Genomic DNA, 14,583 nt, shown 5'->3' with positions numbered 1-14,583 from the left:
ACACCACACCTCGGTATCAAATAAAGCATAGTTTATTTGGCATAGACTGAAATGAACTGCAACAGAAATTGAAGTAGAACAAAGCCTAGTTGCACAAACTGGAACGAGTGCAGTTAGAGTCTCAGTTACAATCTAATGCATAAACAAGGTAAAAAGTACATTTCAGAGTCTCCCAGTCTTCACTTTTTTTACTCAGAGACATAGTGGCTCACTGATGCATTGTACCTCTCATCTTTTGAAGAGATGTCATCACAAGTACAGTTTTATTTCTCAGTTACAATGAATTTGATCAGGAAATCAAGAGACTAATTACGTGCTGCTTTTCAAATACTGTCTGTACTTCAAAGAGCACTAGGAGCCTGTTTTAAGGCTTTCAAGTTGAGTACATGCACCTTGTGCATCGAATAACTAATACTTTGATATCTGTCAAAAGAGTCATGAGGGGGAGAGCAAGCTTTTGCTTAATAAACTCCAAAACCACATGCTAGGCTTTCTCAACCCTGGCTGAAATGTCACAAGAACATACAAGGATACAGACGATACCAGATTAACTTAAACAGCCTAACAATACAAATCACACTAGTCAGAGTCACCCAGACTGGCCAGTCCAGCTAGGAAACATGCTAATCAGTTGTGCCATACTCCCCTAAGAGTAACAAGTGAGGTTTTACACTAGGAAACAGTATCTTGCAGATTATATAAAAAAATGCCACTGTCTATAAAACCAGACCAGATAAAGCATTTCAGAATAAACCATTAGAAATGCTTTAACAGCTAAAAAGGAAGTTTGATTACAGGAGGGCTTTCCTGGATTCCTTCTTTATAATTCAGCAAATCACCAGTCATTCATGTCATTCAAAGAAAAATACTTTCAGTTCATTATTTTTGCATGACAGTGTCCTGACCTAGTAGTTATTTACTCCAGTTATCCCCCATAAATACTCGTATTTTATTCACACATTTCTCTACTCTTTGAGAGATCTTTAAGTCTTTTCAAAGATGAAGCCAAAATTACCTTCTGCAGTGAATAAAGTAAGTTATGTGAAAACATTTGCTCTACAACATCTATACCTGGTGCTTCACTTTTTCATCAAGGTTGTTGTCGTCTATGAGTTACACAATTTTAGAGTTAGTCACCAATCATTGTTACCTATAGACTAGGTCAGTACTAGAGAACTTAATTTCCTTAAAACAAAATTTAAATGTCTCTTTTAACACTGCTGATCCAATTGCAGCTGACCACTTAAAACATTTTCAGTACATTGCTTGTGGGCTGATTTTCAAGTTCTATCTGTACACTTAGTATTTATTAAACCTTGATAAGGTTTCAGAACTGAAAAGTTTGACTTGATTTAAATACCAAGTCAGTGACAAGAATTAGTTTTGAATGACAATGCTAAGTGGATAAAATGCTAAATTGTGTGCAGGTTTGTCTTTTTTTTTTTTTTTCCTTTCCATAACGTAAAACTCCAGCTGTACCTCGTAACAAAAAGACATTACTGATTCATCACATGTGATGAATTAATTCCATCTATGTTAAATTATGAATCAAGTAGTCTGATGCCTCAGCAGATAACCCAGCGCTCTGTTCGCCAGGCTGCGAGTTAAGATCAAACCAGCCCAGTTCTGCTCTGTCAGTAAAGCCTTGAGACAGGCCAAGCTGCTGTAACACACTTACCTTTAATGCTTTAATAAAATGACTTGTGAAGCTTTCTCAGGGTAGCAGATCACAGGAGTTGAATAAATGGCAGCAGACTGAAGGATTTAATTTAAAAAACCCTCCCTTCAAATTTTAATGAACTGCTACTGTATCTGCCTATGGACTGTGTTTACTTACATCAAAGCTAGCAGGTTAATATGAGGTAGTAGAACCAGATGCTATCCTGTAGTCAGCCTATATTTATATTTCATGGTACCTCAGGAATTTTAATTAATGAGGAAGACAAAAGGAACCACTGTGACTCTTTAATGGAGAAATAAAAAGAGAAAGAAAACTGCAGATGACAAAATAGGGAAAGGGAAAAGGTGATTGAAAGCTTTAATATAGAGTACGGGTTCTTATCATATTTATTTATACTACACAGCTGGGGAATTAACCATTTCCAAACAACTGTCTGACTGAAGACAGCTGAACGACTGCACGGACAAAAAAGCTCCTAAGTTCAGTCATCGCTAACAGGCTCCCCTTTGGAATAGTATAAATAAACTATACGTCATGGGCAGTTCGATACATGATACTTTCATTCATTAAGGATGATGACCAGGTACAATTTCCATTTCACGTCACGAGGCTTATCCCTAATTTATGAAAATAAAGCATATATATTTTGTACATTTATATATATATATAAATATATATATATATAAAAAATACACACTGCCGGTCAACTTAATACACATGCGCACATGCACACACACACGTATGTATATTGTACACACCCACCCAGTAGCAACATGTCTGATATCAATATTATATTTTGTGTACACACACCCTACATCTAGTAAATAAGAAAATCCCTTTTATGGCAATTCTGCAGGCAAAAAATCAATACAAAATACTTCGTTGTACAAAACTGCATTTTTACAAGATCAACCAACATTGTAACATACCCCTCAATAATGCACTACATCTCTACAAGAAAAAAGAATAATCAAATCTTTATACAATTGTAAAAAAACCTGTAAGCTGCTCTGCAACCTTCCTTTGCTAAAAGTTAGATACATTACACCATTCTAGCAGCAGATTAATAAATAAGGATTAAATAGTCTATTATACAAAGCCATACTGAATGGCAGATTTAAAAACAAAAAGCTTTGCTGATACTTTCACTTCCTACACAAAACTTTTTTATTAAGAATAAGACTCAGTATAAAACAAGGAAACAGCCAGCACTATATCTGTATCTACAGAAGATAAAGAAAATCCAAGGGAAGTCAAATATTTAACAGTTATGGCACCTTTACTGAATAACATTATTTTAAAGGCTCTGTTTCCCTACAACTAATGAGTAAAGGGCTATTTATCTCTCAGCTTTTATTAAGCAAACTTGATATAACCAACCACACAGTGGCAAGAGACAGAACCAGCTGTTCCCAGCTGCAAAAATGAACTGATTTCCACCCTAAAACAGCATCATTTAGGTGACAAGAAAAGAAACGGCAAGTCACAGTCCTGCTTGTACTGAGTTTCCTAATGCTCCTTTTTTCCTCGTGTGGTGAATTCACTGGTATTTGCGTTAGGTTACTGTTGCTTAGTAACTATTTTCATGTCCAGCCAAGATGTAGAGATTGCTGTGTGCAGTCGGGTTTTCTGTTGGCCTGCTTTCCAGCACTACCACTCTGCAATCAAACACAAACAAAATCCAAAATTGTTAGTGGCAAAAATATGAAGCACATAGTTTAACTACCAAGGAAGAACAATCTTTTTGCTCACAGGTTTTTAAAGATTAGAGAGATACAGGTACTCCTAAATGTTTTGTGCATTTTATTCTTTAAACCAGTTACCTCCCGTAGCATCCCTTCTGTAGCAAACCTAAAGCAGAACGCACAAGGAACAGAGAACTAGAAGCAGCTCCTTAAACCAGAATCTACCCCTGTCAGCTGTAGATGTGTAATATGTTATAAATCTCTTATAAAATGGTGTACTCCACTCTGAAATAAGCTACGTCCTCTGCTTCTATTGGGAAATTATCTCAGAGCCGCAGTGTTGGGAAGAGACACAACCTTCCTATCATCCACAGCCTGAATATGTTTATATCTCCTATGGTGAGTATCAGCCGCTAACCTAAACAGTTCTCCCTAAAAGTGTTCGTCACCCAGTGGGTTCATAGGGAACACTCAACCCCTCCCAGCCCTCATCCTGCTGGTAACAGTCCTGGATGCTCCTCTGGGTGCCTTGCTCTCCTGGTCTCTACACGTCTGTGCTGTGCTGAACCCTGACAGTCACCTCATCAGCTGACAGCCCCTGTCCTCCTGTCTGCTTTCCAGCTGCTTAGCTCCTGCATTTCCCTACACCAGGTCCCACGACTACATTCTGTCATTTTTTTTGTTGTTTCTCTCTGTTTTTGTGTTCCAGTGGCTTTTCAAATAAGCCAAATGTGCCATTTGAACTCCGAGGTGGATTTCTCAAAGGAAGCCTATCTCAGGGTTAGCAGTGCACACACTCTCCTCCCATATCACGTTCCTCAGATGGTTTTCAAATGATGTCTCACCCTTAACAGCCTCTGTCCCTGCTCTTCACTTCTGTAACTCAGTAGTTCTTAAGTGATCCAGGCCAAAAATGTGTTACCACATCTCACTCAGATGTATGTCATAAAAAAAGACTCCTGCTCTGTCCATACAGTGATGCAAAAATACAGAAGGGAGGATTTGGCAGTTGAATGAGAAGAATGGAAGAAAATGGCTTCTCTGCAAACCCGCACATAGCAGGACTTCAACCTTTCCTCCAGCCTCGGAAACACCTTGGTATTTAGTACCGAGTTGTTATTGATGTGCAGGTCTTCCATAGAAGTTCAAACTGAACCAGACGAGACACTGCTTTCCATCCCTCTATGTGTTTAGTACACTTGTGTTCACCAGCCCAGAGAAATTAGGCAAATTTGAGCCATTTAAAGGTACCAAATCCAGCACGCAACAAAGATTCACTGATGTGGGTGCAGCACATGCCTGGAACTTACAAAAATGTCATTTGTACAGCAGTGGACCTTAGCAAAAGCTTATTCTTGTAATAAAATGCCCCCTGCTCTGCTGGGGATCGCTGGGAAGGAAATCACCACTTGCCTGCCTGCACGAGGGGGATACCAGACAGAAAAGACAGAGGACGCGTTGTCAGAGGTTGTGTTGTATTTATATTTTTGGGATCTCAGAGTCGGCTCTGGTAAGGGCCCTCAACTCCAACCACAGTGATGAAGCACAATGGGCCCTCGGTGACTCACACACGCAGCCAAGACTTCAGGTGCCTCCTGCATAGCCTACTCCTGTTCTCTCACTCTCTCTCTGGACGGGGGATCCAAGAACGTAACCACACAAAATTATGGTTTACTTACAGAAAGTGAGTCAGAGCCAGGTTGCCCGCAGGCCAAAGGAGGGAGCAGAAGCTCCGGTACCAGAACTCCTTTCTTGCCTCATGACTCACGTCTGCTTACACACTCAGTGCTCTGACTGCCTGAGAAGCCACAAGTACGTGTGTCCAAACCCACGGCACTGGGGCAGCTTCTGCCAAGGATTCAAACCTGGGCTGAGCAGTGTGTGCTACCCCCTGCCCACAGGGGTTAGGAGTAATAGGGTGAATTTAGACCACCTTGCATTAAAACCTCTAAGTGCTGTAGTTTGCTCCACAACTTCCAGGCCTCAAGGTCCAGAGCAAAAAGGCTTTTTTAGAAGTAATTTGCTGCCAAGATAATGTCAGTTCACCATAAAAATCTATCTCTGCAGTGAAAAGTTAGTGGGAGAGTTACAGGAGCTCTTCGAAATAATTTTGGATGCAAATTACTAATGAATTTTTTGGCTATCGCAGGCAGAAACAGTGTTACTGTCTACCCCAGGACTGCCTACGGATGGATCTGCTGTGGGATGGAACCCAACTCCAGCTGGGAGTTAGAGAACTGATTGAAAGAAAATAGGTTTACATTCCTTCAAGGTGATTACCTGTCTGATCCCAGTAAGCGGAAAACCCTGGTTTCATCTGATATCTCTTGGGTAACCTGTAGAAAAATGGAGATATGAGTCCATTTCAGTGGCAAAATGAAATGTATTGGCCTGAGCCGGAAGACAAAAAACAGATCAGTCTCTTCAACAACTCAAATATAGTGCAAATTACACAATTGAATCATATAAACTGATAAAGTAGTGTTCTACATTTCCTCAAGTAAAACTTACTTTAAATAATTTTTGTATTGGAGAGCATTATCAGTCTAGAGGACTTGTTGGTGGCATGGATGGACTATGTTGATCAAGTCTTGGTCCACAGAAAGCGAGACTAGCTTTCCCCTGCATTTTTACACAGGATGCTATTGAAAAGGGCGATGTCCTTTTTGAAAAAAAATATACTTCTTTGTTTTCCAAAGGGATGCTGTTTGTTTTTCCTTTTTTAGGGAATACTCCCAACTAGGGTTTTTTCATGAGATCCAGGAAACCCAAGTGCTGCTTACACCAGATCTGTGCTGCCTCTGTGCAGAACCAGTTTAGGAGTCTCTGAATGACACTCTTGGAAACAGAGCTGCTTAAAGCATGTCTGTGAGCTCTACTGAGAGCAACACACAAGGGGAAATCAGACAAAGAACCAGCAAGCTGCTACAATGACAGTGTGAAGCACATGCATTATCACTGGGGAAGCAGTTAGAGGGGCCAAAGGATCAAGCAGTAAATGAGGAATAGGACAAAGTTAAACCAGGAGAGGCTGGGAGATTACTCACTTCATCTGACTTGAAGCTTTTCCCCTGCATGCCGTGTTTCCAGAAGGCTAGCACACTGTCTTGAAGGCACACTGCAAGAGAAGAAACAAAAATCAGACCCAAGCGTGGCTTATCCGAACCAAGAAAATGTGGGCTTCTCACCAACAATGATAATGGGAAGCATGTGCATAATAAAGTCCATGGTGAGACTTCAACTCCTGACAGAACAAAACTCTAAAATCACTGTAGAAAAACTTGATTGAAATTACTATTTAGATCTGATGCACACATTACTTTTTACAGACAGCACTCAGACATTCCCTGTTTGCCAAGACAAGATCGGTATCTCTGTTTTTAACTTTTCTCCCTTTCACATCTACTCTCTGGGCCTTTGGTTTGCTAATGGTTTGATTCTGGAAAAAAACACCAGGAAGTGCATAAGCATGCTGCCAACCACAACATTCTGGGTTGCTGGAAATTACAAACCCTTTTAGTGATTACATTTACTTCAAAATAGACATGAGCACGAAAAATGGGAGGAGTCTGCCATTCAGGGCCAAGAAGAGGAAAACTACCAGCTCTGAATGATTCAGTCACTAGATTCTTTAAAATACTGGATGAAGAACCTGGTGTTCTTTAAGCAGTGTTACAGAAACGTAGTTTATACAACGTTTTGTTCTCTTAAACCCTACATGTTTTCCTTTACTATTCCTGTGTCACGCTTTGCATCTGCTCAGTATTAGCTCTGTACTACATACACAGAACAAAGGCACTCAACACAATCCTAAGAGCAATGTTTTTCACAACGGCCAACTAATCTCCACCTGTTATTCCTCACTCCACCCTGCGATCAGAAAATGAAGTTGTTTAATACCCTGAATTCCCAAGAGACCGCTTGGAGTGTAAGGAACTTCTCACATTATTCCATGTCAGTTGGTAAGCACAAGACTTCTAGATAAATGAATCTGTCTATGAATTCCTTCAGAGTTCAAGGAAAAGGCAATGGTCAAGTCATGTTATGCATGTGTCAGCAGGAGATACTGTATGATACAAGCAGTGCAGTTAATTAGAAGGTGTCAGAATTTAGGGAAGAATCACAGGCTTGATTAAAAGTATCATAATTCTTACTTCAGGATGGTTCTGACATATCTAATAAAGATGCTGTACACAGATTATACACTGCTTACCACCTGCTGTCAAATACAAAACGCTTATATCAAGGATCTTTGAAAAGGAAGATATGTGAGCAACCCAGAAATGCAAGCTGTACAGAACTGGTATCAAAAACAAATTCACTTTCTGTGTCTTCACTGATTTTGATTCCAGGTAAGAGTCCAGTTTCTGAACTACTGAATTCTTAAAAGTACTATTCAACCTTTTAAAATCAAATCATGATAGATTTTGCTTACAGAAACAGGAATGACACCAGATGGAAACACACACACAATGGATACACCCTACCTGGCAACTGGCTTATTTTCTTACACATGCCACTGCAAAGAAACTGCTCACAATATCCTGACGCAAGCAATTTTTAGAGTCAGGCCCCACAGGGTGCACTAGACCAATCTAGATTATTAAAATCCCTTCAACACTCATTCCCCCCATACTCAGCTCTTGAGAGCTGACAGAGAACCAAATTACTTACCCACTGATTCAATGCAGAAATCAAAGCTCAGCTCAGAGGCCAATTTCTTGCTTGACTTCAATTTTCCTTGTAAATTCACAATTTTCACAAATTCTCAAGAAAAGCAGAAAAATAAATATTAAAACCCACAGCCAAAAAGGATTACTGATGGCTTTAAGTACGAAATACTAATTTCAACTTTCAGATGCAAAAAAATGCCCACATCTGACAGCTACGGTGTTTGCCCAAATCTAATCCAAGAGCACCTTCTCTCAAAATAAACACACAGAACATTTTTATAGAATTTGTATGATTTTAGACTTTACTGACGGCCTTCCTGAAAACAAACTTAGTGCAGAAATGTGAATGCAACATGAAGGTTGGAAACGTAGGCTGATTAAGTCATTGCAAAGTTCCCAGGGAGGTATTACCCTCTGACGCACGAGTCATTGTTACTGGTACTGTGTAAGATGCAAGAGTGAGCCTTTTATCTGGCTAGCCATACATAACAGGCAAATGTCACACTTTCCAAGGAAATTCTGAAAATTTCTGACTGGCATGGATTTGAATTCTCAGCCGTAATGCTGCATTACATTTCCTTTTGGAAAGAAACAAGAGTGAAGAGGGAAAGTGGAACTGCAGGAGTCACAATGAACAGTTACTCGAATCGTATCTGTTAGGAAATGCTACACCACAAATTAGTAAGGAAAAAATTAACTTATGGTAGAGTTAAAATCAACAACTGTGCAAAGCATGTTTTGCAAAAGAGATAGTAAGTTGCCCAAGAGTCGCTTGTTACTTACTGTCCAGGCAGACTAGGACAGTGTCCCTTTCCAGCTGTGTTACGTGAATGGCATCTAACTGTTGATTGCCTAGTGAAAAAGAAAAGGAATTAGTTTATATCACATCGTAACACTGATTTCTGCCATCCCCCCATCCTCTTGCCAATTGGTACAGCATTTTCAGAATGCTACAAGCATTTTGCAGGCTACAGTATTTTTATTATTTTATATTTTCAAGGCTACGTGATTCCAGAATGTTATAGGAGCAGAACAGGGCCTAAGGACAAACCCATTAGTTCAAAGCGTGTATTTAATATGAAAGCATTACTGTTTATTGGCATAAAATGCATTTTATGTTACAGCTCAGCACAGAAAGTCAGCTTCCTTCATGAAGGGGCATGCTAATGAACAAAAGGAATCATCAAGGGAATCCTTGCCCCTAAAAAATGTTCTTTGCCTTTAAATTCACATCTGGAAAGATTACTGTGCTGATATTAAACTAGAATTTAATAGTTTGCATACTTTTTATTAATGAATTTCTCAATACAGCTGTATTTAAAGGTTAAAAATTGCATCCAACAAAGGCAGCAAAGAAAAGCATCTGCAAAATATCAACCAGCTTTTGAAGATAAAACAAAACATTCTACTTATTAATAGCCAGCTGAAGATGACAAGCCTCCCCCAAGGACTGGAGGACAGACAAGAATGCATTTATGTGAGTCTTTACACAGGAAAGAAGGGGAAAGAGCATTAAGGCTGACCCCAGTAAAAAGTATGCGACCACAAATGAGAACTCGATCAGCAGGGTCTGCGTTACTATTTAAGGAAGTTTAATAAAAGATCTGTCTAAAAATGAAGTCTTTTAAGATAGTTTACAGTAAGGTTGGCAAATCATCACAAGAAGAACTTGGGATTGGCTTCTATATACTTTACATAGAGAAGCTGCATCATTTTGCCTAGCATAAAGGGTTTCCAAATGACTTCTGAGGCAGCGATGTTCAACAGTTACCAGACAATAAAAGAGTTGCAAGAGAGACCAAGGGTCTTACCTGCACCAATTTCTGTAAACCATGAAGAAGCAGAGTTCAAGTTGATTGTCTCAAACTGAACTACCTGATTTGGTTCAGCACCCTTGCTGATAGCTACGCAGACCATCGGGTACTCCTGCTCTGGTATCACTAGCATTTCAAAGACATTCAAAGGGCTTGGCAAAGGAAAATCAAAGTGCTGAGGGAGAAAAAAAAAAAGGGATAAAAAAAAAAAAACATTTTTAAAGTTTCCTTTTACCTAGGAAGAAAGAAGCCTAAAATGACATGCACAAAATGTAAAAGATATAGAACAGTGCTTCACTGCTACCAAGAGTGCTTTTTTTAAGAAATCATGAGCTGTGAGCAACATTAGGTTACACAGAGGCACGCTACTCCATTATTGCTAGTGCTGGGCTTGATCCAACACTTGACTGATTCAGTCACCGGATTTTCTTAGTCAACATGTGTCAAGCCAGAAATTCAAGTGCTCAAAACCCACAAATGGGACTATACTAGGATGTACTTTCCATTACAAATAATAGAAAGGTTACTTCAACAACCATACAACAATTGAGATCTTGGAGCAGGTAAGAAAGAGATGCAAAATTAGATGTTCTGAACTAAAATGAGATATTTACCTTTATTAACATGAATTTCTGCATTGGCTCATACCACTGTAGCAGAACAATTCCAGACTGCAAGGCACCGCAGAGGTACTTGTGTCCTGTGTATGGATTTCTTACTATATAAAATAAACAAACAGGAAAAAATTAAAAAAATTAAGTCCAGGAAGCTTAATGAATACTTGAAAATAAAAACTGCAGATATCTTGGCAAAGAATTTAAGAAACAGTTTCACTTTGACACTGATAATAGTTTTCTGGATTTTCATTCAAATATCCCCAGTGATTAATATTCTGCTACATTCCAGATAAATTAAATTATCCTTGTAATTAATAACCACTAGCATTTTTTGCATTCCAGTGAAGAGGCCACACGCTGAGCGGCCAGAAAAAAGTTGTAACACCTTCTTCTTGGGGCTGAGAGATGAGGGGGAGTGAAAGGTCTGGGTCATGTTGTGAATTAAAAAAGATTCCCAAGCAGTCCAGACGCCCCAGAACTTCCTGTGAGCTTTGACAGCTAATGAAATACATTTTTTTCTCAGTTAGATCCAAGACCAGCCTGATTTTAGGAATACTTTGTAAATATGACTACTGTAGACACTTTAGATGAGCTAAACAGGATGTTCAAATTTGCTGCATGGTACTTTGTATTTTGCTTAAGCAGAAGTGTAAAATACCATTTCACACAGGGCAGATTTCAGAAGGACGTGTGTTCTGTAGAAAACCCAAATCTTCCTGAAAGTCAGCGAAGCCAAAGACAAGTTTATAACTTCACAAGCTTTAACTTTTTTGTGGGCACTTATAACACTGAGAGATGGCTTCAGTCCTCCCCATACTGACATCATTTTTATTCATGCCCAGCCTTTTCTTTGTGGAAAATATTATTTTCACATTAGCCTCACTAAAAATTGGATCCAGGTCAAAGCTCGAGGCAAACTGACAAACCAGAAGGGTGTTTGTGTATGGCACCGAGTCTGGGATTCAGTTACAAGCGTGACACTCGCAGGCAGCCTGCATGTCACAGCAACCAGCTGGCTCATGTGGCAGCCTGAAACCAGTGATCCCAAACATCTCCTTATTCACTGAGAGCTTCAGATTCACCCTTGGCAGCTCTCAAAAACAGCGTGCAACACATCAGCTGCATGCTACCGGCATTCTCCAGGGTTTCCCAATGGATCTTGTTCTAGATAGCAACGTTTCTAGGTTAAGAGTTGATACCAAAAATGCTTGTGTTATCATTGCCATTGACTGGCATAAAGATCCCCTGCAATAATATAAGGAAATAGCATAATCATATTGTTTTCTGAACAGTGAACTAGCTATAAGTTTATTAAAAAGCAATGAGCTGAAGACATGCCATGTCCAAACAACAAAGACCAAGAGAATAACTGTGAAACTCAACACCTACTCACCTATACAGCATTTGTGGCATCCTTTTGTATCAGGAATCTTTGTCGTTAAGGCAAACTTCCTGGAATAACAGGTATAAAAATGCATCAGCAAGAGATGCCAAGGGACTTTCATGCTACCAGTTCAACAGCATTCAAGAAAACTGTCACTTGATAATAATTATAAGTGAAAGATTTGTACCTTGGTAATATTTTGTCAGGAAACCTATGGGTTTGAATATGAGCAGCTAATCCTGTTTTCTTGGCTTGTTCAAACAAAGCTATTAAATTATGGGAGTAGAGCTGGAATGTTTTCCCTGTAAGAGAGAACAGCACAAATTGATATGGCACACACACCTCCGTCAGAGGAACGTACGTTTTAGAGAAATATATGTATAGAAAATTACCTTCTAGAAAAATGGACCACATGCGTCAGATATTTCAAGTCCAATTATGAAGAAAAATAAAACAAGACAACAATAATAATGCATATAGAGAAAACATGGCATTCAACTCAAGTTCATTTCAGTAACACTAAAAAAGCTCTGAAAGTTAGTTTTATGCACACATTTTTAGAAGGCTGTAATTACACGACAACAATTCATTTTATCAGGACATCTTTATAAATCAGTAACAGTGGCGCTACACAAAACCCTGTACGTTCAAAGGCACAACCCTACAATTAGTCTGCATGCCACACTACCTCTGTTTCCTGCCAAAAAATTCCACAACTGCTGATTTTTATTTTTTTTTATTATTTTTTTTTTTAAGAATCCATCTGAGGGATTGGTAGTATTTCACAGCCACCTCACTGTTCTTTAACTTAAAACTTTTTTTTAGGGTGTATTTATTTTCTAAATCTGGTTCATACCGAACATGCTGTCCAACAGCCCCATTTTGGTAATGCAGCAGTATTGCCAAACCCTATCTATGAAAGTTTTTCAAATTAAAACACTCATGAAGCAAAACTTTCTATACAAACACATGAAATAATTACAGTTTTCTATTTCACTGCAATGAACAGACATTGTACTGAATGTTAATTTTAATCGTTTATATTTTTTCTGCTTATACATACCTGACAAGGACATTAAGGTGTTATTGATAACATACAGCCAGGTGCATTTTCGGGGAAATAACTGAAGAAAGAAATTATTTCCATTACTAGAAGCACACAGGAATTTCTAACCATGGCTTTCCCTGCCAGCTCCACACCTGTCACCATTCCTGCAGTGATGGACGCTGGAGAATGTCCCAGCTTCAACTACATTTTCCCCTTTAATTCACTCCTTTGGACCCCTTGCTTAGTTTATTTATTTTTTTTATTTTTTGGCTCAACCAGTTTTCATTCCTTTCCTCTTCTAACCCTGAAACTTTAGAACTTCAAATTGTCTTTATTTTTTAATTTTTCTTTATTTTTTAATTAGCAGCAGAGAGCTGAAGTGGGACAACTGGCAAGACTGGAATACCAAATATAAACAGACACAGCCTGCTCAGGAACGACAGCCAGAGAGACAGCAATGTTATTACAGAAGCCTACGAAGCCCCAAACAAGTCAGAAGAGGGAAAACTAAAAAAAGGCAGTCATATTTTCTAAGTAACTTGAATTAGCACAAAATCCTGTATTTTGTGGGACTTATCTGCTGGCTATTTATGTTAGCATACTGCTTTGTAAACAGGCAGCTCAGGGAAGGCATCGGGACTTATTTTTGTTTCAGAGTAAAGAAATTACTCATAGGCAGCTAACCTAGGTCTGAGAACATTTAAAGCTAGGAGCCTCCTGACAACCTGAAGGAGGAAGGGACTTTTGTTAAGTGATAGGAAAATTACAGCATTCAGGAGTCAACAATGGAAGGAATAAGGATACATCTTTATTTACTTATTTATTTTTTTTAAAGAGACTGAATTTATTGATGAGGATTCATAGCTAAGGACCTCCCATGAAATTCCATGAACAAAAGGAAGAGTTCATAAGATTGAGCTGTTTTGAAAGGATACTTCAAAAAAAAGACAACAGCAGACTCGTCCACTGGGAGAAACCACTGCATGACAGAGTAGAAGATGCTTGAATCAAGGATCTAAAAAGAGGGGTTCTGCTGGTTCAAGCAAATGTCTGCCTAAACTAACACCTATTTCCAACAGACACTATAAAGTGACAAAATCTTTCCTAAAAAATGCTCAGCCCATGAAAACAACGTACATAACACTGCACCAAGCGCTCTGCCAGGTGCCAAGTTGCTTCAGCTTGGAAACCTGCCGAGTCAGACAGGGGTTTTTATGCTCTTAGTGATCTTCAGTGGATTCATCTGCCATGAATTTGCCCAGGCTCCCCTCTGAACTCACGTAACTCCTACCATTTGTAACTCCCCACAGCAAAACATCCCAGGCCAGTTACCCCCTGTTTATTTTTACATAGGCTCCTGTTAGCTTCATGTGATGCTGCCACTGGAAGAAAAGGGGCACAGCTGCTCTGTGTGAACCCTCTCCAAGCTACCACAAGATGGGCATTTGATATTTCCACCCCAAACCTTAAGTATCACACACGCATATACAGAAAATGGAAACAAGGGTGTGAGGATGAATAGAAAAATCACAGGATAAGCCTGAAGAAAGAAACTTAAGAGAAGTTAAGATGCAAATCCGATTACCAATGCAAAGTACACAAAGGCAACTTCAGCTCCTGGTAACTGGGAAAACAAATGGCGAGGACCCCAGCTTGACAGGAAAGAAAATTAATCTGAAGT

At 39.2% G+C, this 14,583-nt stretch overlaps 1 protein-coding gene across 2 annotated transcripts in view; it reads right to left on the bottom strand.

Moving 5' to 3' along the window:
* Positions 1-16: 16 nt before the first annotated feature.
* MAP4K5 (mitogen-activated protein kinase kinase kinase kinase 5) overlaps positions 17-14,583 on the bottom strand; it is a 74,358-nt gene continuing 59,791 nt past the window's right edge. For both annotated transcript variants that reach the window (XM_084287653.1, XM_084287654.1), the window contains exons 23-32: positions 12,918-12,978; positions 12,042-12,156; positions 11,864-11,922; positions 10,468-10,571; positions 9,851-10,028; positions 8,823-8,891; positions 8,041-8,133; positions 6,414-6,484; positions 5,647-5,702; positions 17-3,339 (exon numbers count right to left, since the gene is read on the bottom strand). In XM_084287653.1, coding sequence (XP_084143779.1) covers positions 3,252-3,339; positions 5,647-5,702; positions 6,414-6,484; positions 8,041-8,133; positions 8,823-8,891; positions 9,851-10,028; positions 10,468-10,571; positions 11,864-11,922; positions 12,042-12,156; positions 12,918-12,978 — 894 coding nt within the window. In that variant the 3' untranslated portion in view covers positions 17-3,251. The remainder of the gene's footprint in view (positions 3,340-5,646; positions 5,703-6,413; positions 6,485-8,040; positions 8,134-8,822; positions 8,892-9,850; positions 10,029-10,467; positions 10,572-11,863; positions 11,923-12,041; positions 12,157-12,917; positions 12,979-14,583) is intronic.

This window comes from Netta rufina (genome assembly GCF_964035555.1).
Source record: "Netta rufina genome assembly, chromosome: 5".
NCBI classification, from domain to species: domain Eukaryota; kingdom Metazoa; phylum Chordata; class Aves; order Anseriformes; family Anatidae; genus Netta; species Netta rufina.
Note: the sequence above shows the minus strand (reverse complement) of the source record. Positions and strands in the feature narration are given on the sequence as shown.